Source organism: Branchiostoma lanceolatum, chromosome 16 (genome assembly GCF_035083965.1).
Source record: "Branchiostoma lanceolatum isolate klBraLanc5 chromosome 16, klBraLanc5.hap2, whole genome shotgun sequence".
NCBI classification, from domain to species: domain Eukaryota; kingdom Metazoa; phylum Chordata; class Leptocardii; order Amphioxiformes; family Branchiostomatidae; genus Branchiostoma; species Branchiostoma lanceolatum.
Window position 1 is genome coordinate 4,660,260 of NC_089737.1, and position 26,170 is coordinate 4,686,429.

At 40.4% G+C, this 26,170-nt stretch overlaps 2 protein-coding genes and 1 pseudogene across 4 annotated transcripts; all 3 read left to right on the forward strand.

Moving 5' to 3' along the window:
• Window positions 1-12: 12 nt before the first annotated feature.
• Window positions 13-12,510, forward strand: LOC136422010 (E-selectin-like). Of its 3 annotated transcripts, XM_066409617.1 has the most exons (6): window positions 13-629; window positions 1,094-1,270; window positions 1,815-1,991; window positions 2,549-2,725; window positions 6,165-6,341; window positions 11,309-12,510. In XM_066409617.1, the coding sequence occupies exons 1-6, from the start codon at window positions 497-499 to the stop codon at window positions 11,473-11,475; spliced, it is 1,008 nt and encodes a 335-aa protein (XP_066265714.1). In that variant the 5' UTR covers window positions 13-496; the 3' UTR covers window positions 11,476-12,510. The 3 variants fall into 3 exon arrangements, with proteins under 3 accessions (XP_066265714.1, XP_066265715.1, XP_066265716.1); XM_066409618.1 differs by lacking the exon at window positions 6,165-6,341; XM_066409619.1 differs by lacking the exon at window positions 1,815-1,991.
• Window positions 12,511-14,586: 2,076 nt separating this feature from the next.
• LOC136422299 (tyrosine kinase receptor Cad96Ca-like) lies at window positions 14,587-23,016 on the forward strand. The gene is made up of 4 exons (XM_066409972.1): window positions 14,587-15,402; window positions 16,350-16,531; window positions 21,891-22,670; window positions 22,885-23,016. The coding sequence occupies exons 1-3, from the start codon at window positions 15,231-15,233 to the stop codon at window positions 21,996-21,998; spliced, it is 462 nt and encodes a 153-aa protein (XP_066266069.1). The 5' UTR covers window positions 14,587-15,230; the 3' UTR covers window positions 21,999-22,670; window positions 22,885-23,016.
• Window positions 22,444-24,777, forward strand: LOC136422163 (proto-oncogene tyrosine-protein kinase LCK pseudogene; annotated as a pseudogene).
• The last annotated feature ends 1,393 nt before the right edge of the window (window positions 24,778-26,170 follow it).

Below are 26,170 nucleotides of genomic sequence, written 5' to 3' on the forward strand. Positions count from 1 at the left end.
TGGTCTAAAAAAATATATTTTGGACAGAGGTGGCAAATTTGGATTGGTCCATTTTACATGGGGTGCCACTATGGAAGAGTCCATTCTTGCCTCGGGGATTTTCAATTAATTTTTTGACAGGGTCGATTACCCCAAAAGTCCCCTTTTAGAGAATCGGAAGTTTTCGGAATGACTCATTATGCATAAGGTTCTTGCGGAAGAGGCCTTTTTTGCATAGAGGGCAACTTGGGAGAATCCAATTTTGGACTGGAATGACTTTGCAGTTGTTCACTTCTTGAAGTTAAAGTTATTATCATGGAATGTTCAATTTTTGTACTAGGGTTATTTATGAACAGTCCATTTTTGCATGGGGAGGGAGACGGAGTGACATTTTCTGTATTTACAAACAAATATTACCTTTCTAGTTTTGACTTTTTTTAACGCAGGTAACTTACAACATGCAACGGTGAGAGTTGGCCCGAACGAGAACGTCACTCAGAACAACCAATGTGGACAGATGGAAGTAATTGGATCAGCTATAATGCCCACTGAGTTCAACTGCGATCCGCTGATATCGGCTCGTTATGTATCAGTACATATTGTGCATTTCCGCCAGATGCTGCTGTGCGAGGTAGAGGTCTATGTTACAGGTGAAATATACAGGCCTTAGTTTCGATACGTCTACAGGAAAGGACGATGAATTAGAAAATAAAGATACAGAAAACGTGATTAATGTCAAGCATATAAAAATATTGTCAGTGGTGCTGTACTCAACAGATAATGTTATCTTAGCGGTGCTACATACAATATGAAACTTATCACACCACTTCTTGTAATGTAATGAAATGTAATAACATTTCTCACTAACATAAGTATTTCTGATTTCTTCAATCTCTTGTTATTCTACTTTTATGCGACCATTCTTATCACCTCCATCAAATAGGTTACTTTTCAATGCTTTCAATGCCGTTTTGTTTTTGTATTTTTTTAAATAGACAAGAGAACCATGACTGGCTAATACCCTTCTTTCACTGAACCATTTCTTTTAGCCTTCTATAATGTATATACGTTTAATTTTTTCAACGCCTGTTTTTGTTTCCTTTCTTACCTTAAGATATCTGCTGTGACGATGCCATAGCAGTCTTGAATGGCCAGATCACTGCTTCCAACGGCTTCTGTTCAGGGAACGACGCCCAGTTCTCTTGTGACCCTGGATACGAGCTCGTCGGTAGGTCCACTGTCACCTGCCAAGGTAACGGAAGCTGGGACGGAGAAATTCCGACTTGCGAACGTGAGTTATTAACTGCAATTCACAATGGGAACGTCATGATAAATTTCATGGTTGTCCTGATTCTTTTAGATTGACTAAATTTCTGTCATACATGAAGCCCTGAAAGTACACATGAGGCCCTGCAAGTACACCGGGTGAAAAAAATGTATTCTGCTTTACCTATTTCCTTAGGCGCAAAGGGTATCATGTAATTCTGAAACCTAAAGAGGTTCTGACCACTGCTTGGTGCTTTAAGTATAGCCCCTGTCACACTTGTGCGTATATACAAGTCCGCATGAGTTGCGTATCAACATGTTTTGGTAAAGGTTAAGTTTGCAGCCGAATAAGTAATTTCTTAGGTTCGATCACTAGGATGCACAACGGTGGGTCAAAGTAGAAAACAACTTTTACCCCGCAAACCTTAAACAACAAAAAAAGTTAATGCGCAACTCACGCGTACTTGAATATACGCACAAGTGTGACAGGGCCCTACTGGATTGACAACATATCTTGGTCATCTGGCTTAATTGGCGGAAAATTCTCGTTCCATTCTGTACATTTTCAGGTGTCTGCTGTGACAATACCACTGAAGTCATGAACGGCCAGGTTAACGCTACCGACGGTTACTGCTTCGGGGACGATATCCAGTTCTCTTGTGACCCTGGACACGAGCTTGTGGGCAGATCCAATGCCACCTGCCAAGAGGACGGGAGCTGGGGACGAGAACTTCCTACTTGCCAACGTGAGCTACTAAAGCCTCTTTCTGTACTGTATTGTTTCTTAAAATCTGATTCAGAAAAGGTGAGAAAATGACACTTTGAGCCGGCTATTCAAATTTGAACTTTCTTGCACCCAAAAGGGAGAGGGGTGTAATATAAAATTCGCCAAAGGCTCTGAGCAATAAAGCCAAAAAATACACCAAAAGACGATCCAAGCCGGTTATGATGCGTCTACATGAAATAGCAATGAAAAGAAGAGAGAACAAAAAGTCAGTGTGCGATTAGGAGGATGTAAGGAGAATGGCTGCTGATCGAGCCAGCTGGACGAACCTAACTGCCTCATGTATGTCGGGCGGGCCCCGGTTCGAATCCCCTGACGCCACCGATCGTGTGCCCTTGAGAAAGTCACTTAACACGACTTTTCTCACTCCACTCAGTTGTAGAAATGGGCATATTGTTCTCTGTACGTGGCACTGTTAACTTATAGTAAGTTATGAAAACTTGAGTGTTGTCCATGTGTATCCAAAAAGCGAATGTTTCATTTTTCAAATTCGTTTTTCTTTCCTTTTTAAATCCTAAGGTATCTGCTGTGACGATACCATAGAAATCCTGAATGGCCAGATTACTGCTTCCAACGGCTTCTGTTCAGGGAACGACGCCCAGTTCTCTTGTGACCCTGGATACGAGCTCGTCGGTAGGTCCACAGTCACCTGCCAAGAGGACAGAAGATGGGATGGAGAAATTCCGACTTGCCGACGTGAGTTACCAACCGCTACTTGTGAACGTCATTATGTTTAGCCATAAGTATGGCTAAACATATTGTTTTCTCTCATGTTTCTTCTTCTTCTTCTTCTTCTCCTGTCAAATTTTCAAATCGATTCATCTCTGTCATTTTTTGACCAAATGACCTGAAATTTGGTACAGAGGTAAAGTAGGCAAAAACCAATGTGCGGTCTTTTCCTCCCTTTGATATTGACCTTGAAAGTGATTTTATTGAGGTTTTTAGGCTATTTTTAGCATATCTTGGCCTCCTGCGCCCTGGTATTTCAACCGAATGACCTGAAATTTGCTGTATATGTGGCTTGAACAAATATTTTAAGGACTACATTCCCATTTTTGGCATACATATATTCAAAACGATTTATTTTGGGCTTTCTTGACAATATTTGCCGCTTCTGTCACTTTCAATACTACATATGACCTACAGGTCATTGACCCCTAGTGCCTTGCACCTGGCCAAGCTGGAAGTTTGCTTACGAGGAGGAAAGACCGGACATAAACATTTAACGTGATTATCGGGAAAACACCATGTTCCCTTAAACTCAGTGGTCAAATTGCAGTTTCGGAAATTTTATAACAGAAAACAAGTTAAATCAATGATTTTGTGAATGTTTATTCTAGCATTAGTTATTCCAGATATTTTCAAACTCCAAATTCTTCAACACAACACGGGAGATCGTTTCTCCTCAGACTGGCGCGACACTCCTGTCAAAATTGATTGATGATCTCTCTCTGCCGCCGACTTCATACATGATCAAAGGCGGGTGGTAGGCGGTGCGCGCGAAGTGTTGCACAAGGAATTCTCACGCTGAGGGGTACATGAAATAATGCTACAAAATAGACCTCTATGAATCGGGCTACATTCAGCAATGGTAGACGGATTCGGGGCATGCCGCGCAAAACACATTGTCTCACTGGGGACAGGCGTTTTGGTCCCGCACGTTGTCGCAGCGGTGCGTCGCCGCTACGCGATCGAAAGCACGCCGCTGTCTGTCTCGGACAAACACGCGTCTCCCGTGATGTGTAGCGTCCACCACCAGGCCTTCCTACATGTCCTACGTACGGGCGTATGGATCGTAGAATTCGGCAAAAAAGGAATGATTAGGCCAGTAGAGTCAGTCCCCGATAAGGTCAATGATTCGCCCCTTTGCGCTAGCTTGTAACGTTAAATGAATGTACCCTCTGGTGGCCAAACTTCACTGACAAACTTTCTCCCTATTATCATCATGAGCTTGCGTTAGTCTGGTACTAGTGACTATTATGTGCCGGGAATGTTTATCTATCGCACGCCTTGGAAGGAAGTTCAACCATGATAAATGGTCGGCCGTTGCGAAAATTTGGAATCCCATGCTGTTGATTTTCGTGATTGAATCTGTAAGAAAATATATTTTCATGTCGTTCATGTTTTTGGGACGGACGCCGGGACGGGGTGAATTTTTTCTATCATTTTCGTCCCGTTAGTAATGCAAATCGAATCGTGTTGCACAAGAGGCAAAACACTAAAAACGTGGGTCTTGTGGAGTGTTTTGGAGCGGGAAAATGCCGGATATTAGCGGTGCCGAACAGTGTACATCGTCGCGCGCGGGTGACGCTCCGTCAAAACAAATCCGCTGGTGGTCTAGCGCGGCCACCGAATATAGGCAGAAACACACAGGAGGACTTAGCACCTTCGTTTATGAGGGCAATTGTGAAAATCTTTTGTTACAAATTTTTCGAACATTGAAACATTTGGATAGATGGTTTGAAACTGTTCTAAATAAAGAGATTTTTGTGTAGTTACGTTCGAAATGTTTCCAACGTATGTGAAATAAGTTCAAACATGTTATAAGTTTCAATTCTAATTGTTTGAACACTTTAGAACTATTGTGACTTAGACATTCTTTTAATCAAAATAGTTCAAACATATTACAAATATTATATTAAAACCCTCTCGGTGACTTTGAATTGACTCAAATATGTTGTTTTTGGTCATTTCCTTCGTCTCCTGTCAAATCTTCATATGTATACTATGGAAAACTTCATTCTTCCCTGGGGTTGATCTTTTTTAATTTAATTTTGAACTGGGTTGATTATGCGCAAGAGTGTAATTTTCAGCGGATATTTTTCGACTGGTTTACATGGAAATGTCACGGAATATCCCATTCTTGCAAGGGGAGGATTCTTAAATTATTTATTTCAATTTTGAGCTGGATGATTATGAAAAAGTCCATTTTTTAGCAGAAGTGTATTTGTTTATCAATTAGTGGATATGGTTGTGGACTGGTCCATATTGTGTTGAGGTGCTACTGGAAGACTCAATTTTGGACTTGGGTGATTAATTTTTTTAGTGCAAGTATTTTAGAATGGTCCATTGTTATTTTGGGAGAGTCCATTTTTGGCATGGCGAGGAGTATGGCTAAACATGCTATATTTGCTCGCAAATGTTGCCTTTCTAGTTATAACGTTGTTTTAGATGGACTCTTAACCCTATCCAGACTGGCCTTTTTCTTTATATCGGAGGGGGGGGGGGGTGCTCATTTCGAAAAAACAAAAACTGATTGGAGTTCAGAGGGGGGGGGGGGGGCTCATTTCGAAAAAACAAAAACTAATTGGAGTTCAGAGATGAAAAAAAAAGCATGTAGCTAATAGAGATATGGGTGTTGATATATGTGCAGTTTTAGTCTCCTACTCCTACACTAGTTGCATGTGGGCCATACTTTACTTTTACTGCTTCAAACTTCCAATGGTGTGTTCATTTTGACATCGACTCAGTCGTTGGTGAAAATAATACAACACACTTAGATATTTCAGTCACGAAAAGACATGTTCCCTTACATTTGTGCCAAATTTTATCTCATTTCATACAAACATGAATCTGCTATGTATGGTAAATAAGGCGTTTTATACTGACTTCCCTTCTTACCTAGAAAAACGGCCTATTTTGTTTTTATTCATCGTAAATCAGATTGTAATCGGACACCTGCTACCTCCGGGTCCGGGAAATGTCATTCAAACACGTTCCATTTTTAACCGTGAGACGTGCGCGGTGACATAGGCAGCAAAATCCCCCTATGACGAAACCAGTTTGTGTGGTTCAGATTCGTCTATTACAGTACAATCATTATCATTATCATAGGGTGGCTATCCAATATGCGTGGTCAGAACGAGTTTAATTTGCTACAAAAACAATTAGCTCAACCTTTTTTTAACATTTTCAATTCCATGGACCTACTGTAACAAAACATTCAAGATAATGGCAAGACGACTAGATCAATTGAAAAGACAACTACTGCTCTGAGAGCGCTATCGAGCTTTCTTGTGACACCAACTTTGAGCTCTCAACTTTGTGATCGGCAGCTTTTTCGTTAGACCTCATTTTCTATTGGATTTTTAGACGCTTCCAAGTTCTTTATGTCAGCTTTTGTGTACATTTTCAGGTCTCTGCTGTGACAATACCACTGAAATCATAAACGGCCAGGTTAATGCTACCGACGGTTACTGCTATGGGGACGACATCCAGTTCTTTTGTGATCCTGGGTACGAGCTCATCGGTAGGTCTTCGGCCACTTGCCAAGACGACGGTAGCTGGGGACGAGAACTTCCAACTTGCAAACGTGAGTTAAGCTATGGTCACACTAAACTCACGTCGTACCTGCGATGGGGTTTCTTCCGTCATGACAGCGCCGTACGTCGTACGTTTGGGGAAAACCGGGTGCAATAGTTAACACATACAAAGTGGTGGTCACATATAACGTAGGTACATCGTACGATGTTTTTTTTGTACTGTACCTACTAGGTCAATCGCAGGTAAATCGCACGTAAAAGTAGCCATCGCCGAGCGTCCTACGTCGAAAAATACAGCTAAAGATGATTTTGAACATGTTTAAAATTTTCCCTCCGTCGCCGTACGATTTTTATTGCCCCCAATACAGACTTCACTATGGCCTTCTTTTTATACCAATGAGGTGAAAAATGTATACATTTCGATCGATCCCTGATATTGTCGATGTTGTTGAAAAGTGCAGCCACCAGAGCACAGTGGCAACCGTTGTACAACGCGCCCGCTGAAGAGCCTGCTTTCAAGGCTATGATTTTCCACGTGTCAGATCAAGTATCGCGCGCAGGTGATGCATACGATTGTTTCATGGCTATACACACGTGGGTTCATAATTATATCAGACCTCAGTCCCATCCTGTCTCTACTTTTAGTTTGCCAGGAGAACAGTTTGCGGATGGCCCAGACAAAGAATATGACAGGCCAGTTGTATTGTCCATCAAAAAGAAAGCACATAATAGGCATAAAACGTCAAACGAAAACTGAAAATAGAGAAAGGATAGGACTGAGGTATGATCTAATTATAAACCCAGGTGTATACAGACATAAAGCAATTATATGCGCCTGGTTCTGGACCTGACACGTAGAAAATCTAAACTTGGAAGCAGGCTATTCTACGGGCACATTGTTTTCTGGTTGCTATTGTCTTATGATGGTTACAATTTGCATCAGCATCGGCAATATATCAGGGTAACTGAAACCATCAGAACATGGTCGAAATGTATGAATTCGTCACCTCATCATTAGATAAAAAGGCCGCAATAAACCCTAAATATGAGGCTATAAAAATCGTACGGCGTTGGATGAAATTTTGAACATTGCCCGACGCTCTGCGATAGCTGATTTTACCTACGATTTACCTGCGATTTACCTGCGATTTACTTGCGTTGTACGGGAAATGCATCGTACGTGCATCGTAGGTACGGCGTGAGTTTAGTGTGACCGGGGCTTTACCGAAGCCTAGGCCGTTTCTGCAGTGTAGTGTTTTCTAAATATCTAGATCAGAAAGGAGCGAAAATATTTTCAGCCACTTCTAGGCCTTGTCATTTCCACTATTGCGTTTTATTTGTATTGTTTGGTTGGTTGGTTGTTTGGTTGGTTGGTTGGTTGGTTGGTTGGTTGGTTCAGAGCACATTGACAAACGCCAGACTGGCGATATGCCCTTTGTGCGTTTAGATTGAGAATATATGACATAAAGTCGACTACACTTCGTCAAGAAAATTTAGTTTCCGAGGACGGAAACTAAGCTGACACTTTTCTATCGCCGATATGTTTCTTTTTAACCCTTAACAAGCACTATTCATGTTGCTGTTGCTCCCGAATGATTTTCCAAAGGCAGTTTGTGTCGTTCCCTGGCATTCGTCTGAAGTACTTAAGCCGTACGCTCGAAGGGCCCTATAGCCCCTGTCACACTTGTGCGTACATACAAGCCCGCATGAGTTGCGTATTAAGAGCAAATGTCTGTAAGGATCAAACAATGGTGGCAGGGGTCAAAAAATCGATTTGGCTCATATTTTGCACAGTGATAGTACTTGGCCCACAACCCCTCAAAACAGCTTTCTTTCTTCTCAAAACCGATTGTTGCCATGGCAACAGGCCAAACAAGTTTTGGGGCCATTTTCCCTCATTTGGGCATGTCAAAAACAGGAAAATTGGCTTACTTTAGTACAATATTGCGAGCACATACTTGAATATTAGGGAAAAATAAAAACGATACTAAAAAGAATAACTCTTCAGCTTTTCTAGGGTAGCTTTAAACTTTTAAAAAAGTCAAGTTGAAGTGCTTGGGCAGCCTGAAAACAATACAGTGTTTTAGGCTTTTCAAAAAATGTAATATTTGCCCAACTTTGTAGCGCTGTAAGTACAAAGATGGTATTTTTTTGCTTCAAATTCAAACCTTATGTACATGATCATATTTGCTACCAGTTGCATGCTTGCAAAGTTTAGGGTCTTATTTGGTTGTCACGTGGTTGCCTTCAGAATAGGTCATTTTTCATGTTTGACGTAAAAATATGATTTTGAGCCATATTTAAGATGCAATATCTGAAGGGAGAACAGTGATCTAATTTAACTTAATGTCAGAGGTAGCCTTATGTATTGTTTATGAAACGATTGCTTGTAGAGGTTGGGGTCTTGTTCCGTTTTCGTGAACTTGTCCCTAAAAGTAGGCCATATTTTGAATATGTGCAGAATCGGCATTTTGGGCTGTGTTTGATGCTTTGAGAATCTCAAAGTGGGGTATTGTTTAAATTCAAATATTTCCCAGTAGTGACCCCATGTGTTGTCTATCAATTGAGTGCTTGTAGTGGTTGGGGTCTTGTTTCATTGCCGGGAACTTGTCCCTAAATGTAGGCCATTTTTTGAATATGTGCAGAAACTAACATTTCGGGCTACGTTGATGTTTTGAAAATGTCAAAGTGGGGTATTGTTTGAACTCAAATTTTTATCAGCAGTAACCGCATGTTAAATCTATCATTTGAGTGCTTGTAGACGTTGGGATCGTGTTTCATTGCCGTGTACTTGTCCCATAAAGCAGGCCATTTTTTGACATGTGCAGAAATCGACATTTGACTATGTTTGATGCTCTGAAAATGTCAATGTTGTTTGAAGTCAATCTTTACCAAAAGTCACTTTTACCAAAAGTCACTCCATGAATTTACCACTGAGATATCATGACCATAGCATGTTCAAATAAGAGATCTCTAAAGTGAAAGTTCCCCTGCAGTGCCATAGAAAGTCACTAGCTACATGTTGTATAGGAGGCCCAAAAGCCAATAATTTCAAGGTCTCACAAAGACCTATCCACCTACCAAACATGACAACAATTCTTGAGTTATCGTCCAGTTGACTTTCACATTCCTGTACAATTCCTAGAATTCTTGCAAACTGCACACAATATATCTACCATTAAGATAGCCCCTGAAGTGTCGCCAAAAAGCATCTAGTGGGCAGGGAAAAACACTATCCAAAGTGGAATACCGGTAATCACAAGAATCATCGACAGACAATAAAGCTTATCGTCATAAACAATTTAAATTTTAAAAAAATCTACTTTCAAAAGCTTCAATACTTAACGTAGTGCTCAATGTTATTTCTGAACATTAGCCTATATGGCCTAATTTAGGGGACAAATACTCAGCAAGAAAACACCATCCGAACTTCTATAATCATGCATTTGATAGATAACATATTTATTTCTATTTATTACACAAGTATCTCTATGTACTGATAAAGAATCGAATTCAAATAACATCCTACTTTGACATCGTCAAAGCTTTACACATACATGTAAGTGCAAATTGCTATAGGGTTCACATGTGAAGAATATGACCTACTTTTAGGGACAAGTGCACGGAAACGAAACAATACCCCAACCTCTACAATCACTCAATTGATAGACTATACCTGGGGTTACTTCTAGTAGACATTTGTACACAAACAACATCCCACTTTGACATTTTCAAAACATCAACATAGCCCGAAATGTCGATTTCTGTACACATTCAAAATATGGCCTACTTTTAGGGACAACTTCACGGCAATGAAACAAGACCCCAACCTCTACAAGCACTCAATTGATAGACAACACATGGGGTCACTACTGGGGAAAATTTGAATTTAAACAATACCCCACTTTGAGATTCTCAAAGCATCAAACACAGCCCAAAATGCCGATTTCTGCACATGTTCAAAAAATGGCCTACTTTTAGGGACAAGTTCACGAAAACGGAACAAGACCCCAACCTCTACACGCAATCGTTTGATAGACAATACATAAGGTTATCTTTGATATAAAGTTAAGTTAGATCAGTGTTCCCCCTTTTCAGATATTGCATCTTGAATATGGCTCAAAATCATATTTTACGTCAAACATGAAAAATGACCTACTTCTGAGGGCAACCACATGACAACCAAATAAGACCCCAAACTTTGCAAGCATGCAATTGATAGCAAATATAATCATGTACATAAGGTTTGAATTTGAAGCAAAAAAATTACCTCGATGTGTTTTTATTGGCTACACAGGGAATTCTCGTAATATCTAAAGTTATTAAACAAAATAGTATGTATTGTTCTTTTTAAGGTGTACTTAAATTATATTACGTAAATCGTTACCACGTTGACGTCATAATGACGTCATTAAATTACGTCACGTGTTGTTAACGACCCCTTGGGATCCGCCATCTTGGATCGGACATTTTGAAATTTTCAAAAAATATTTTTTTCCACTTATGACCCAAAAAGCACAAGAAATTGACTAAAAACATTAATCTAGATGTTTCTGGTAAAGAAAATGCCACGTAGGAACGATTTTTAAGGCACAAAAAGCCTGTTGATACCAAAAATAGTGTTATGGTCCGCCATCTTGGATTTTGACCGATTACGTCATCACATTAGCAAAAATTATGAATATTAAATCATGAAAGTTACATCCAATTACATTTGATGCTATACATGTAGGAATACTAGTGTGGTTGAGCAAGAAAACCTAAGAAATATCATTGTTTTAAAAAAATCAGTGATTTTTGCATAAAATGCCTTTCAGAAACCCGTTGCCATGGCCACACGAAAAATGATGAACTTATACAATTATTATAATATTGGAAAAGTCACCGAATTTGGTAGTCCTAGCATATGTCGTTCGGCAGTTATGCGATGTCAAAGTTGGCGCGGGCACTTTTAGCCCCCCCCCCCCCCCCCTTCCCCCAGTCTGGATAGGGTTAATAATTATTTCAACACATTCAGTACATACAGAAGAAAGTTCCACGTCCAACGGAGCCATCGTCGGAGCCATCTTCGGTGGAGCTTTCGCAGTGGTAGTAGTGGTAGTAGTGGTAGTGGCAGTAAGAAGACGAAGGACGAAAAGAGGAAGTCAGGAGTATGCGGAGATGGAGAATATAACAGGTGAGTGAGATGTTGTTTTTCCTTTTTAATAGGAGATTCTTAGTAGGAGCCTCCACTCAGTGCGATCCTCGGTGAGGGAATTTCAGCTGGTATGGTCGATGTTACAGCACAGGGGCCTGGCCCTTATTTGGCAACGAGATCGACGTTAATGATTGAAAGCACCCAGTGGAGGGTCCGAATCATACAATGGCCCTATACGATATGTCGAGCCATTGTGGTCCTGATGCTGGGAAGTTTGACTCGGAGAAGGACAGATTCGCTGGAAACGTGATCTTGTCATTTTTTTAACACTAAGAGTCCATCCCAAGTCACCGCAAGGGTTGCTTTTGTCATAATTATCTTCGCCGAGTACTTGTACTCGGAGAAGATTATGTTTTCGGTTGAAAAATCTGTTGGGTGGGTCTTTATGTATGTCAGGAGCATAACTCAAGAAAGCTTCGATGAATCTTTATGATTTTTTGTAGGTGTGTAGTGGTTGTGCAAAGGAAGGTCAAGTCAAAAAATGGTTCACCTGGCGGTTTCCAACAGTACTGCAGCAGACTTTGCATTTTTTGTGTTTGTATGTAGGCAAAAAAAGTGACGGAAACGTTGATGGATCTTCATGATTTTTGCAGGTGTGTAGATGTTGTGGAAACGGAGGTCAAGTTCAAAAATGGTTTCCCTTGCATTTTCCGTTGGTACTGCAGCTGGCTTTATATGTGTGTGAATTTGAATGTCGCCAGCATAACTCGAGGTGCTGTTGACGGCTGTACATGATATTCAGTTGGTAGGTAGGAGTGTTAAAGAGGAAGGTCAAGTTCGATAATGGGCCTCCTAGCGGATAAGTAAGGTACTGCAGCTGAGTTTTAAATTGTGTGGTCAAATTTGCTGGAAGTGCCAGGTTCATGATTTTTCACCAATACATAGGGTCTTGAACAGGGAATAGGTGGTGTAAGTTTGGCCCCCCTAGCGGCTTGTTTGGACCTGCAGTTGGCGTTTTTGTTGAAACCTTTGGAGGCTAATAACTACAGAAGGGGTTGACGGATCGTCATGATTTTTGGTATTTAGATGGTATTTAGCTTGGGTAATGTTTTACATAATCAAATACACATTATGAAAACCAGGAACTAATTTGCATAATAAATGCAGAAAGTTTATCTATCCGCTTAAAGTTTGTGGTCGAATTTTTTGCAGGTACTAAGGTTATGATTTTTTGAGTGGTAGATAGATCTTAGGGCAGAGAGTGCGTGATGTAAGTTTGGGCCCCCTTGCGGCTTGCCTTAAACTGCAGTGGGCCTATTTGTTTGTAACTTTTGAGGAAGAATAACTCAAGCAGGGGTTGATGGATTATTCTTGAATTTGGTATATATGTTCCTTAGGTGATGATCAACATAATGATATGCTCATTATGCAGATCATGACCTACTTTGCATCATAATTGGCATATATAGGACTGCCGCACCATAGTACGTGGCATGTGTTAGTACACACCTGGCGTCCAGAATCTAGGTCAACAGCTGGTGTCCTGAATCTAGGTCAACAGCTAGCTTACTAGCTGGGCAATTGAAAAAAAACAGAACTAAAATGTATCTGTTATGTTTGGTATGAAGATTTAAAAGTGGATCTCACGATTGACGTAACATTGTAATTATGCCAAACAGGACCTAATTTGCATGATTAATGAAATGTTTTGAAATGTGCTGAGTTCTATGTTTGTGCCCGTTTATATGCATTTAAGTCGTATTCTAGTCTTTGTGAAAGCTTGTATCAAGGTCTGTATATTGTTCTGTTACTAGGGCTAACCCTTTGTAATAGCCTTAACCTTTGGTAGCCCTGGCTGTACTTATCTACAGCCGAAAAAAAACAAATAAAAACAAATCGCCTTTGAAAACTGTGTCATCCTTCACTGAGAAAGAGAGGCTAGTAATTATCGATTATAATCAAATTCGAAATATCAATTATTCAAATGACCTCATTTGGATTATTGCTGAGATTATACTAAGATAATAACACTATGCTCGTAATTGACTTTTTATATTCATGTTGGGCATTTTGAAATAGCTGAATCTGATCATTGACATAGCCAAGCCAAGTTAAACAATAAGATGCTGATTATGCAAAACAGGGTCTAATATTTGATAGAGTTATGCTACTTCACTACGTTTCGAAAATCCATTTAGCATAGTGTCAAATCGCTTGGTCATAGCTAAGGTCACTAACGTGTTAACCCTATCCAGACTGGGGGGGGGGGGGGATAAAAGCGCCCGCGCCAACTTTGACATCGTATAACTGCCGAACGATATACGCTAGGACTACCAAACTTGGTGACTTTTCCTAAAATTTAGTTCGCAACAATATTGTGATAATTGTTAAAATCTATCATTTTTCGTGTTGCCATGCAATGGGTTTCTGGAAGGCATTTTATGCAGAAATCACTGATTTTTTTTAAAACAATGATATTTCTTAGGTTTTCTTGCTCAACCACACTAGTTTTCCTACTTGCATAGCATCATGTGAAATTAGATGTAACTTTCATGATGTAATATTCATAATTCATGCTAATTTTATGCCGTAATCGGTAAAAATCCAAGATGGCGGAAAATTACACTATTTTAGGTATCAACAGGCTTTCCGCCTTCAAAATCGTCATTACGCGGCATTTTCTTTACCAGAAACATTTAGATCAACGTTTCTAATCTATTTCTAGTGTTTTGTGGGGTCATAAGTGGAAAAAAAAGTATTTTTGAAAATTTCAAAACGGCCGATCAAAGATGGCGGATCCCAAGGGGTCGCTAACAACACGTGACGTCATTTAATGACGTCATTTTGACGTCAACGTAGTTACGGTTGACGTTATATGTTTTAAAACGACAATACATACAATTTTGTTTAATAGCTTTAGATATTACGGGAATTTCCTTTTTAGCCAATAAAATCACATCAATGACGTCATAATTACGTCATATTACGTCATAACGTCACCAAAATTCTAGGAATTATAAAACTTTACATGAATATCACCCTCTACAAATTTGGGAAGGATACATTCAGAAGTTATGAAGGGGGGCCGAATGCCCCCCCCCCCCCCCAGTCCCAGATATCCCCAAAAAGCCCAGTCTGGATAGGGTTAAGGGTCCAGTGAGATGGGGGGTTTAGTCCAAAACTACATTCGCAATGTTAGCCTCCGTAGTCTCTCTCCGCAGTCTCCACAGTCTCTATGCGAAGTCTCCACAGACGCTGTGTTTCACAGAGGTTATGTTTCACAGGGGCTTGGTTTTGCAGAGGCTCTGGGAGCCTACTTGGATGGCCTGAGGTATCGTTATTTGCAGTCTCCACTTTTAACACACAGTGACATAGTGCCAGTGGAGGATGCGGCGAGCGCGACGGTCCACAGAGGCTACCATTTGGGCCTTTTTGCTTTCTGTATGACAGTCTGCCTTAAGTACGAATCACTTTAAGTTCCCATTCCGTAGTGCATATGATGTTATTGTATTTTGAGGGAAATTTACCGAAAGATTTTAACGATTAGAAATATTTTCCACTAATTGGTTTTATCCCGAAGTCTGTTGTTGCGCTTCAAAATAGGTCTGCTTTTAGTTCCAAGTCCAGATACCCAAGTTTTGAATATTTCATACAAGTATGTCACTTAAAAACTTAGAAGATGTGATGTGAGGGATTGTGAAGGAAAGATACGAATAGAAATAGCGAACAGTAAGATTTTTCCGCAGTAGAATTTGACCACAATGTTCTTATCCCATGTTGTTGTACAGAACAAGGGTCGAGCATGGATGCAGAGGAGCCCCCCATGCCACGGTCACGGTTCCCGCAGTTCGAGGTAGATCCCAGTCGGGTGACGCTTGGCGACTTTCTTGGCAAAGGGGCGTTCGGCATAGTTTACCGGGCAACACTGACGCGAGACGACGGGACGAAGGACGTCGTCGTAAAAACGGTTAAAGGTTTTGTATACATTTACATTTACAAACACATACGCGTTATGCATCACGTTTTCAATGCGACTTAAAACGATATTTGCCAGCGTTCTAAACGCGACTAGATTTGCACGTTATTCAATTATACAGTCAAAGGGTGGATATTTCTATATATATATTCTGGAGACTGGTATCTGAGAGACAACGGCAAAACAAGGAATTGAAAGGTTCATAATTGTCAAACATCCAGGTAGTAAGATACGCCCAAAATAGTTACTCAAGCAACTGGATATCTTTTTTTAACTTTATCCAGTTGCTTGAGTTACTATTATTGGCGTACGTAATTGGAAAAAATTCTGATAAATATGTATTGTGAAAGCTCCTCAGATTTTGAATAGCACCAATATGAACTGGTAAGCTGGTTGTCAGGTACAATTATGATTACCCTCGCCTTTCCGGTTACTCCAGCCGAGAGCCGGGTCAGTATGTATGTCAAGATTATATTCATAACTCAAGAAACATTTGATTGATTGGACTGGAAATGTCTAATGCAGGTCATGTAAACAGATGGCTCAACGAAAGTAGATCATGTAAACAGACCGAACTTGCACTACTGCTAGATACTGAAAAGTTACACCTTACTCCTTAAAAATATGATGTGGAATCAAGATCTAATCTATTCATATTCAGTTACTGTACCATTTCATAATCACTTTCAACTTACAACAATGCAATATCGAACAGTTGTGGCCCATATAATGTCAAAATACTCATATTGTTTTCATGACCAGCTGTAACATATATTAACACACGAGACACAGCTACTAGTCTTGGACCTCCAAATGATTTTTTTAAAGTCTTAGATAAAGACAATCTCCATGTCTCCGGTCACGCCTTGATTATTTGACGAAGGTAATGTGTTCATGGTACAAACAAGTTTGCCATAATTTTCTAATGTTAAGCTCCATCCGTAGAGAATGCCAGTGAGGAAGAAAAGCTGCTTTTCCTGGAGGAAATCAGTGCGATTGTGAATCTGGGGGTTCATGAGAATCTGCTGGGTCTGGTCAACTGCTGCACGGTGCGAGACCATTTATATCTCATCACGGAGTTCATGCCGTACGGAGACCTGAAGAGTTTCTTGACAAAATGCAGACAGGTGAGCGACCGATATATTTTTACGACATATCTGGCCGCATGCATTCCAAAAGGATCTCATTCTGTTTTGATGATGAACAAATTGCTGGTGGTCAAAAACTGATATCATAAATTATGTTTTTGAATAAGGAAAGGTAGAAAATTGTTGAAAAAATGAGGAATCTATGTATCAGTTATGTGTCATAGTCTGCTACTTAAGCACACACATGCTGGTAGCCTTGTCGAATTTCTACACATGGGTATTACGTAATATACAATGCAACATTTCACGGTGATCAACTTCATGCTCGATGGGTCACCTGCGGTCATTGCATGTTCCTACTGTAAATTCGCGCGATCAGGCACATTTCTCTGCATCAGGGGAAAAACTACTTCTTTTGACATATTTTACCCGTTTTCTGGAAAGTATATCTATGCTGGCACTTTGTTGTGGACACCTAACATGTAAGGTCCCCATTCCACTGGGACGGCGCTCTCGCCGCGCTCTCGCGGCGACTTCAATTTGGCCAGAGAGCGTATCGAGAGCGCCGTGAGAGCGCGTCGGAGCGCTGTGAGAGCGCGTCGAGAGCGCCGTGAGAACGCGGAGGGAGCGCGGCGAGAGCGCCATGAGAAGATCCAATGTGAAATAAAAGGGCCACAGCTAGCGCTCAAGGATCGCAGCGAGCGCTCCACTAGGATTGAACGGTCTCAACTGTAGTTCAAACAAATTTCATTCTTGAACTGGTATATCTTGAATATCTGGGAATTTCGTGGTCAACTTATACTTTTGTTTATAGGTAATACAAATAAACAAATGACTACAATTACGTACAAGCTTTCATTCAGATAAATTCCTTCAAATTTTATAGTCAGTAGTTCAAAAAAACTTTCAAAATTCTGTGATTTACGTTCCTATTATAACGTAGCATGAAAACAAAACAGGTTACATGACAAACAACGCAGAAAAAAACATATTTGCACATATTCGAACATAAGTTGAACATATATACTATTACTTAAGACACACGCTGAGCGACCGTGCAGCGACCAAAATTGAATTTAATCCCCCCCTTTATTTCAAAATTCAAATATGATACAAAAGGTAAATAGACTAATGAAAGATGATGATCAGTCTAAAATACACATAAATACATAAACTATACATATATTGAAACGTGTTGATCTAGTTTTTAATCACAATGGTTGAGAAATAGAGTTAATCGAGTTCAAAAAGTCCGTTTTTGGACACCTGCCGAACAACCTACGGCCTGAACGGGTGCGCGGTATGACGTCAGTAGTATATACACATGAGGAGGGGTTGTATAATCCGGGCGGCTCCAGGCGGTTCCCCATTAGCATAATATGTGTATGGTTGACAGGTGCTCATTAGCATAATATATATATATGATTGACAGGTGATCATTAGCATAATATATGTATGATTGACAGGTACTCATTAGCATAATATGTGTATGATTGACAGGTGCCCATTAGCATAATAGTTTTATGATTGACATGTGCTCATTAGCACAATATGTGTATGATTGACAGGTACTTATTAGCATAATATGTGTATGATTGACAGGTGCCCATTAGCATAATAGTTTTATGATTTACATGTGCACATTAGCATAATATGTGTATGATTGACAGGTGCTCATTAGCATAATATGTGTATGATTGACAGGTCCTTATTAGCATGATATGTGTATGGTTGACAGATACTTATTAGCATGATATATGTATGGTTTTATATACATGTATGTATGTTTGTATGTATGTATGTAATATGGTTTATGATACGTGTATGTGTATATGGTTTATGGTATCTATTGTTATACCTATATCATATATCTATCACACATACGATTACAGTGTATACTATATGGAGGAAAGGATAATATACTAAGAAACTTATTTGATCGGATAGGTATCATGCGTGAACATGTGACATTTCCGAGTAGATGGACGTGTTGCTCCGAAGTAGAATATTGCTCCGGAGTATGCTCCGGGGTAGATGATTGAGTGCATTTGTGGTCAGTCACGTATATTTCCCATGTATGTACCTATCATATATGCATACAACAACACAAACGACACTAGGGCACAGGGATACTGTTTCGTAACACTTTATTTATAACTCAGTCAACAAAGTATCAAGATCTCACAAGCCAGCGTACGTCGTGTCCTATACGTTACGTGAAACGTGATATCAAGAATACATTAACAAAGAAAGTTGTGCTGATGGCGGTATGTCGACGTTACTTCAGGACAAGGTAACCATATTTTTTTCATCAACGTGTTTTCTGAGACCCAGTTCTTGCTGTAAGTGATCTCATAACTGTGACGAGGCAACGCAGCAAACTCTATCAGATAAAACTTTTTCCCAGCGCGTTTCGTTGCTTTGATGACGCGTTGAGGGACATCGCCTGACTGGTTTTGTATACATGACAAATATGATGATTCACGCATTGCATATTCTATTCAGACCGGGAAGCACTCATTTGCATGGAAAATATATCTTTGAGTGCACACCTATATCTCGTTTCCCACTGTCCACCGAAGAGAAAGGAAGTATGCCTTACGTCTGCGAGGTTTGTGATCAGGAGTTCACTCGTAAGTTCAACCTCGATCGGCACAAAGAAAGAAAGCACCGAGACGAGTCAGTCGTTGCCTCAGGAGAAGTCGTCGTAGACACTGAGACGGGATCTTACAGAGGGCGCGATATTTTCGACGACTCCGACATGTCGTCTGAACATGATAAAGACTCATCTGGTTCATCAGCCGACGATGGCGATAGCAGAGATGTGAGTTCGATGGCGTCACATGATACAGAAATCGTCTCTGAAGAATATGAGTCTGTGATGGACTCTCGGGAGCCAACGACAGAAACCGACGGAGACCCAAGTTGTTCCGAGACTGATGCAGGTTCTGACTTGTCTTCATCTGCGATGGGCTCTCAGGAATCAACGACAGGAACAGACAGCGACCCAAGTGGTTCCGAGACTGATGCGACCTCTGACATGTCTAGCATGTCCTCATCTAATGAAAGTGAAGAGTACGGCTACGACAGTAGTGATGAAGAGGAGTTCACACTCTATCGAGACTGGACCATTCCCCTACCTTACCAGTCAGGCGATGTCCCTCAACGCGTCATCAAAGCAACGAAACGCGCTGGGAAAAAGTTTTATCTGATAGAGTTTGCTGCGTTGCCTCGTCACAGTTATGAGATCACTTACAGCAAGAACTGGGTCTCAGAAAACACGTTGATGAAAAAATATGGTTACCTTGTCCTGAAGTAACGTCGACATACCGCCATCAGCACAACTTTCTTTGTTAATGTATTCTTGATATCACGTTTCACGTAACGTATAGGACACGACGTACGCTGGCTTGTGAGATCTTGATACTTTGTTGACTGAGTTATAAATAAAGTGTTACGAAACAGTATCCCTGTGCCCTAGTGTCGTTTGTGTTGTTGTATGCATACATGATAGGTACATACATGGGAAATATACGTGACTGACCACAAATGCACTCAATCATCTACTCCGGAGCATACTCCGGAGCAATATTCTACTTCGGAGCAACACGTCCATCTACTCGGAAATGTCACATGTTCACGCATGATACCTATCCGATCAAATAAGTTTCTTAGTATATTATCCTTTCCTCCATATAGTATACACTGTAATCGTATGTGTGATAGCTATATAATATAGGTATAACAATAGATACCATAAACCATATACACATACACGTATCATAAACCATATTACATACATACATACAAACATACATACATGTATATAAAACCATACATATATCATGCTAATAAGTATCTGTCAACCATACACATATCATGCTAATAAGGACCTGTCAATCATACACATATTATGCTAATGAGCATCTGTCAATCATACACATATTATGCTAATGAGCACATGTCAATCATAAAACTATTATGCTAATGAGAACCTGTCAATCATACACATATTATGCTAATGAGTACCTGTTAATCATACACATATTATGCTAATGAGCACATGTCAATCATAAAACTATTATGCTAATGGGCACCTGTCAATCATACACATATTATGCTAATGAGTTCCTGTCAATCATACACATATTATGCTAATGATCACCTGTCAATCATATATATATATATTATGCTAATGAGCACCTGTCAACCATACACATATTATGCTAATGGGGAACCGCCTGGAGCCGCCCGGATTATACGACCCCTCCTCACGTGTATATACTACTGACGTCATCTACAGACAAGCTTCACGCGGCGAGCGACGTTATGTGATGCAGAAAGTGGCGGACACAACCGATCGCTTTTCCGTCTCCTCCTCGGATGTAGAGGCCTGATTTGAAGCTGTCCAGCGTAAGGAGCCAGCGGAGGGACCGATGGAGGAATTACATCGTTCAGATTTGAACCATTATTGAACAATGGTGGCGACAAAGGTCGCGGGAGGGAGCAAGATGGCGGTAGGGCAAAGGGGCAGGGCATATACCGATGGAATCGATGGATGTGCACGAAGAAAAATTATTCAGGCTTAAGAATGTTGAGTGGCAAGTTTACGACAAGATTGTTTGGATACTTGACTTGTAAACAATAACGTCAGTTTAGTGTACCTCGCTGGAGTTAGCATGATTTTTGGCTTGGGGAAGGAGAGACTAAATAAAATTATTCTATAAATAAAATTGTTTTCACCAAGTTTTCGTTAACCCTGGGACTTGCGGTAGCGGTATACGCTATCAAAAGCATACGCTTTACGTGGCATTTTCCATGCTTTTGATAGTTACGCAATTTTCCTGGATATGAAGCAAGAAACAATCACCGGAGACAAAAAAAAAGTAGCCTTACCTACGTTCCTGCCGCATCATCCGAGAAAAGACACGTACAACAAAACAAACTTGTGAAAACAATCTAGTTGATTATTGTCACTCAGACATCGTCACACGTGAAAACTTCTACATCTTGCTCCATAAACTTTATATTTTGCTTTGATTTTTAACCTCCTGTCAGCAAGGTGTTAACCCCCGTCCCAACCAAAGGTGCTTCAAATTCAATTTATAATTTGTTCCTACTGTATATAGTAGAGTGGATTCATTCCTCAAGCTAACCGACATCTTTCACACCGCAGTCGTCCGTCAGTAAGAATTTTGTTTTATGCTCATGTCACAATATGCCCCTCTAAAAACAACAGCACTTCTTTCTAACCTTTGCAGGTGCAAGGTAATCTAGAAATTCTAAGGTGTAAGTGTCACTCCAAAATAGGCATGTCCAGATTAGTTTTGTCGCCAATGTACGTACAATCATGACCTCTAAAATATATAGTGGTATGAAATATTTTGCGTTTCTACAGAAAAAGACATTTGGTGAACCTCGAGACGAGATCTACAACTTTGAGGAGATGAATATGTACCAGGTAGCCCGGCAGATCGCCGAAGGCATGGTGAGTATCAAGCACTGATAACCATATGCTGAAGGGGAATCAAGTGCTGCAGATGTACGAGTTTCTGCAGATATACAATTTTAAAGATGTACTGGCCTTGCAGAAAAGATCGCAGAGGGATGGCAATACCTTACGAATCAAATTCAAATAACATCAACTCTCATAATTCCGCCGGGTACCCTAAAAAAATCCATAAACACAGCATTGGTAATCCCAGAGGTATGCACATTTTAGATATCTAGGTTTTCACTACATTCTTGACAAGGTCTCTGTAACACAGTTTTCGTGGCGACCTCAGTGTACCGGCTGAATTATGAGAGCTGACATTAGTAGAACTTTTGGATTATGGTATAAATACAAGATATACTTATAAACTCCCTCATAATTCCTGCACCAGTTGACTGGATTTAAGGCAGGAGAGATGTTATATAGCAGACTAATCACGACATGTGTGTGGACGTCCATGTTTCAGGTTCGCATCGAGCAGTCTCATTACGTCCACGGAGACCTGGCCGCTCGGAACGTCCTGGTCGGTGAAGGCATGAAGGTGAAGATTTCTGACTTCGGGCTGTCAGAGGACATCCACAGCCGAGGTTACCGTCGTCAGGGAGGGGGCCAGAGGTTGCCCTTTAAGTGGATGGCACCGGAGCGGCTGGGGGATGGGGAAGCCTACACCACACAGAGCGATGTGTGAGTAGTTCTATGATGATACACGTGCGTTGCATCTGCAGTGTGAGTGTGACTATGATACCAAATCTGAAATCGCTAAAATTACACCAAACAAAACATTTTGTGAGTAGTTTTATCATAGTATCTGCATTGTATTACTACTTTTGATCCTTACCTATATTTTGAGATGCCATATTGGAAAGTTTCTGCGGCCTCATACCATATTTCCTTACAGGTGGTCCTTCGGGATAGTGCTGTACGAGATATGTACGCTAGGGGCCGATCCTTACCCTGGCATGGGCCCCGAGCTGAAAGATCACCTACAGTCTGGATACAGGATGCGCCAACCCGAAGGTTGCCCGCAAGCCTTGTAAGTCTGCTGGATTCTGCACTTAAGTCGCGAGCAATCGGACAAGTTTGATTGTTTTATGGTACCTCGTAGGGGTGGGTATCGGTACAGAAAACAAAGGTCCAGGTCTGGACCTAAACCTGATTATCGTAGTACAGTAATACTTCATCATATTTTGGAGACCGAGATACAGGTAGAGGTCTCAGTGAGTTTTACAAATTATGTTAGAATTCTACGTTATATGGTTTCTTCAATTTTAAACGAAAATGATATATATTAGATAGATAAACATGTAGGTTCAGAGTCGGAATTCTGGGAACCTGAGCAATAAATCTAGGTTCCCTGTATTCTGACAAAAGCTAGAATTCTGGCTCAGGTTCCAAGAAACCTGGCAGAGTTTTCCAGAATTGGTTTTGCTCCCGGAAACATCTAATTACAACCTACATATTCATTATCTATTGCATACATCATTTTCACACATATTGATTAACTTTTGGTTAAAGTCAAACCAGAAGGATCCTCGTCCTATAAAAACTAACATCTGTCAGGGAGTTAATAGCTAAATTGACTCATCCCCACATAAAAACTGGCTTACCCCCTGTAGGGGATCTCTACCCGTCTGGCTCAAAGAAAAATAGAATGGGATCAGAGCAGACGACAGGAACTCATTTGCATATTAATCGACGTCTGTATTTTTCTCACTATTTTTGAAGAAAACATTGTCAGAAAAAAGAAGAATAACCCAGATACATTATTCATGTATAGGTGTAACAAAGCTTCGTAATCAATACAATACCTAACTTTACTAGACAACTTTCCGAAAACCATAACATTGTGTTTTCAACTGTCAAAGCAACCCCTTTAAAGTTGGAATTGTATCTATATTTTCCTCAGAGCTAAATAAGCTTTGGTAGCTGTGTCTAGAAATATGCATTATACATGTAATTGTGGTGCCTATTTGGTAGTCTAAAAAACAGTATAGAATGGGGCTCTCTAGAAATGTACATGTAATTTGTTTACTGACAGCCAATGTCTGAGACATTCCACCAGTGAGCATGGCAGGCCAGTGTTGACTTGTTTATGTGCGACTATACTTCGATTCCTTTTCTACATTTAAACGTGTGCTGAAGTAACTTTGTAAACTGTCTTAGCCAGCGAGCCCTCCACCGATGTGAACACCACGGCATTCAGAAACAGACTGAGGTCTGGGTGTTTACATAAGCTGAATGGATTGGGTGGTTATATAGTCGAGGCTTCCACTATAATTCATTTTGATATAATAATTTCTTTTTTCTTTTTAATCAAAGAGTTTGTTCGTAATTACAGTGGGCCCTGTTATATGTAGGTGGATATAGGAGTTGGACATGAAAACGTTAACAGCACATAAAAATATCGGTTTGCATAGGGTGAATGGCATGTATAAAGCATGGTCAAAACAATAACTAAAAACAAGCCAGGGACCTTCCACTTTCACCTGCGCATGTTCAGGTTCATCCGTAAGAGCGCTAACATGATTTTCGTTTCGTGAATTACAATGAAGTCACAAGCAGTTCGTATCTAAGAGACCTTAAAGTATAAGTTCTTATGACGATCGCGAGATGTTGCTTTCTCCAAAGGTACGACCTGATGCCGGAGTGCTGGCGCTGGGAGCCCAGCGAGCGGCCGTATTTCGTCGATCTGGTTCCAAGACTGCACGAGCCAGTCGGGTTGGTGGAAGAAGCTGTCCGGCCCGATCGGCAACTTTCCCCCTCCGTAACCGAGTACGTGATGCGTACATAAACGACAACTCACAGTTCTTGAAACGACACCAATGTCTGCAATCTGATCAAGCAAGAACGACTGCAAGTAGCGAAGAAGTGGTGATACAGCTGAAACTCCTCCATCTTTAGTTTTATCTACTGTTCTGCACATGTTATAATCTGGTTTTTGGCTGTCAGCTTACTTTCGGTGTCGGAATGAAGTGGTGTAGGTAACCTTGCAGATTGTCTCATCATGTAGCGTTAATAGGTAGCTTATTTGGAGATGCACATAATCAAATACAAATAATACAAATTAGATCTTTCAAAAGTTGCATAACTAATGAAGACTTTTCAATTCCGTTGTTAACTGCATCGTTCGATATTTCTATGATTGCTGGGGAAATCCATACGTAATAAATAATGGAAATTTCATACAAAGACATTGGTAAGTTAGTTAAGGCCACAGCAAGTAAATTTAATGGATGACACCAGCGCGCCGAATAATTTTTGCCTGATTTCGAAATAAAAAAAAAAACAAGAAATTTCATTGCCCTCCGATGATATGTCCGACAAAGGCTTTCTGTGTTGTGTATTTGTTTGATATGATCCAGCGAACTTGAGGCTCAATTGCTCGCATTTGATGGCATGTGTTGACAGGGTTCCATTGTATATGAATGGTATGACAAGCTGTTTAATGTTGACAGTCTAAGGTGTTTCATTGCATAGGGATACCCAGTGTAGTTCCTGCGCATGATGGTATAACAAGCTGTTTTCTGCATTTGTTCTAGCAAGGACATTATATAGAGTCCTTGGTTCCAATTAATTGAGCTGTATACACAAGGATTTTCATCGCATATGAATACCCGGTATAGTTACTTCAGATGATGGTACAAGAGGCTATTTTCTGCATTTGTTGTAGCTAGTCTATTGAGATGTATACATTTCATTTCATTTTCATTTCAACTTTAATTCAGGCACCTGGCCCATATCATAGAATATACAAAGGAGAGAAGACTACATAAAAAAAAGATAAAATACAATATAACTTACTTATACTATCTTTTAAAAACGATGTTGACATAATGGCTCCAGAAAGTGCTGTAGTAGAATGATTCGGAGTGAACGAGTGTCTGTATGATAATATTCTCAGAACAAAGCAGACGGGTGACAAAAGAGTGTGATAGTTTTCGAATTCGGGCATCAAAAGAATCGATTCTGTTGTGTGCAAATAACCAACTTGTGCTTGTCTGCCTGCTCACACCGAGCAGTAATTTCAGAGCGCTGTTAAAAGCCATACGAAGTTTGGAGATAACCCCCACGTTATAGTCAGACCAAATGTGAGCGCAGTACATAACGGAACAGTAACATTCAAACAGAATCCTCTTAACCTCCGCGGAGCAAAAACGGAATTTACGTATAAGTGAATTCGCTCT

Coding starts and splice junctions, on each gene's coding strand:
- LOC136422010 (XM_066409617.1), top strand. CDS start 497: ATGGAAGTAATTGGATCAGCTATAATGCCCACTGAGTTCAACTGCGAT. Junction 630..1,093: donor GGTAGAGGTCTATGTTACAG/GTGAAATATACA, acceptor TCTTACCTTAAG/ATATCTGCTGTGACGATGCC. Junction 1,271..1,814: donor AGAAATTCCGACTTGCGAAC/GTGAGTTATTAA, acceptor GTACATTTTCAG/GTGTCTGCTGTGACAATACC.
- LOC136422299 (XM_066409972.1), top strand. CDS start 15,231: ATGGATGCAGAGGAGCCCCCCATGCCACGGTCACGGTTCCCGCAGTTC. Junction 15,403..16,349: donor CGTCGTAAAAACGGTTAAAG/GTTTTGTATACA, acceptor CTCCATCCGTAG/AGAATGCCAGTGAGGAAGAA. Junction 16,532..21,890: donor TCTTGACAAAATGCAGACAG/GTGAGCGACCGA, acceptor GCGTTTCTACAG/AAAAAGACATTTGGTGAACC.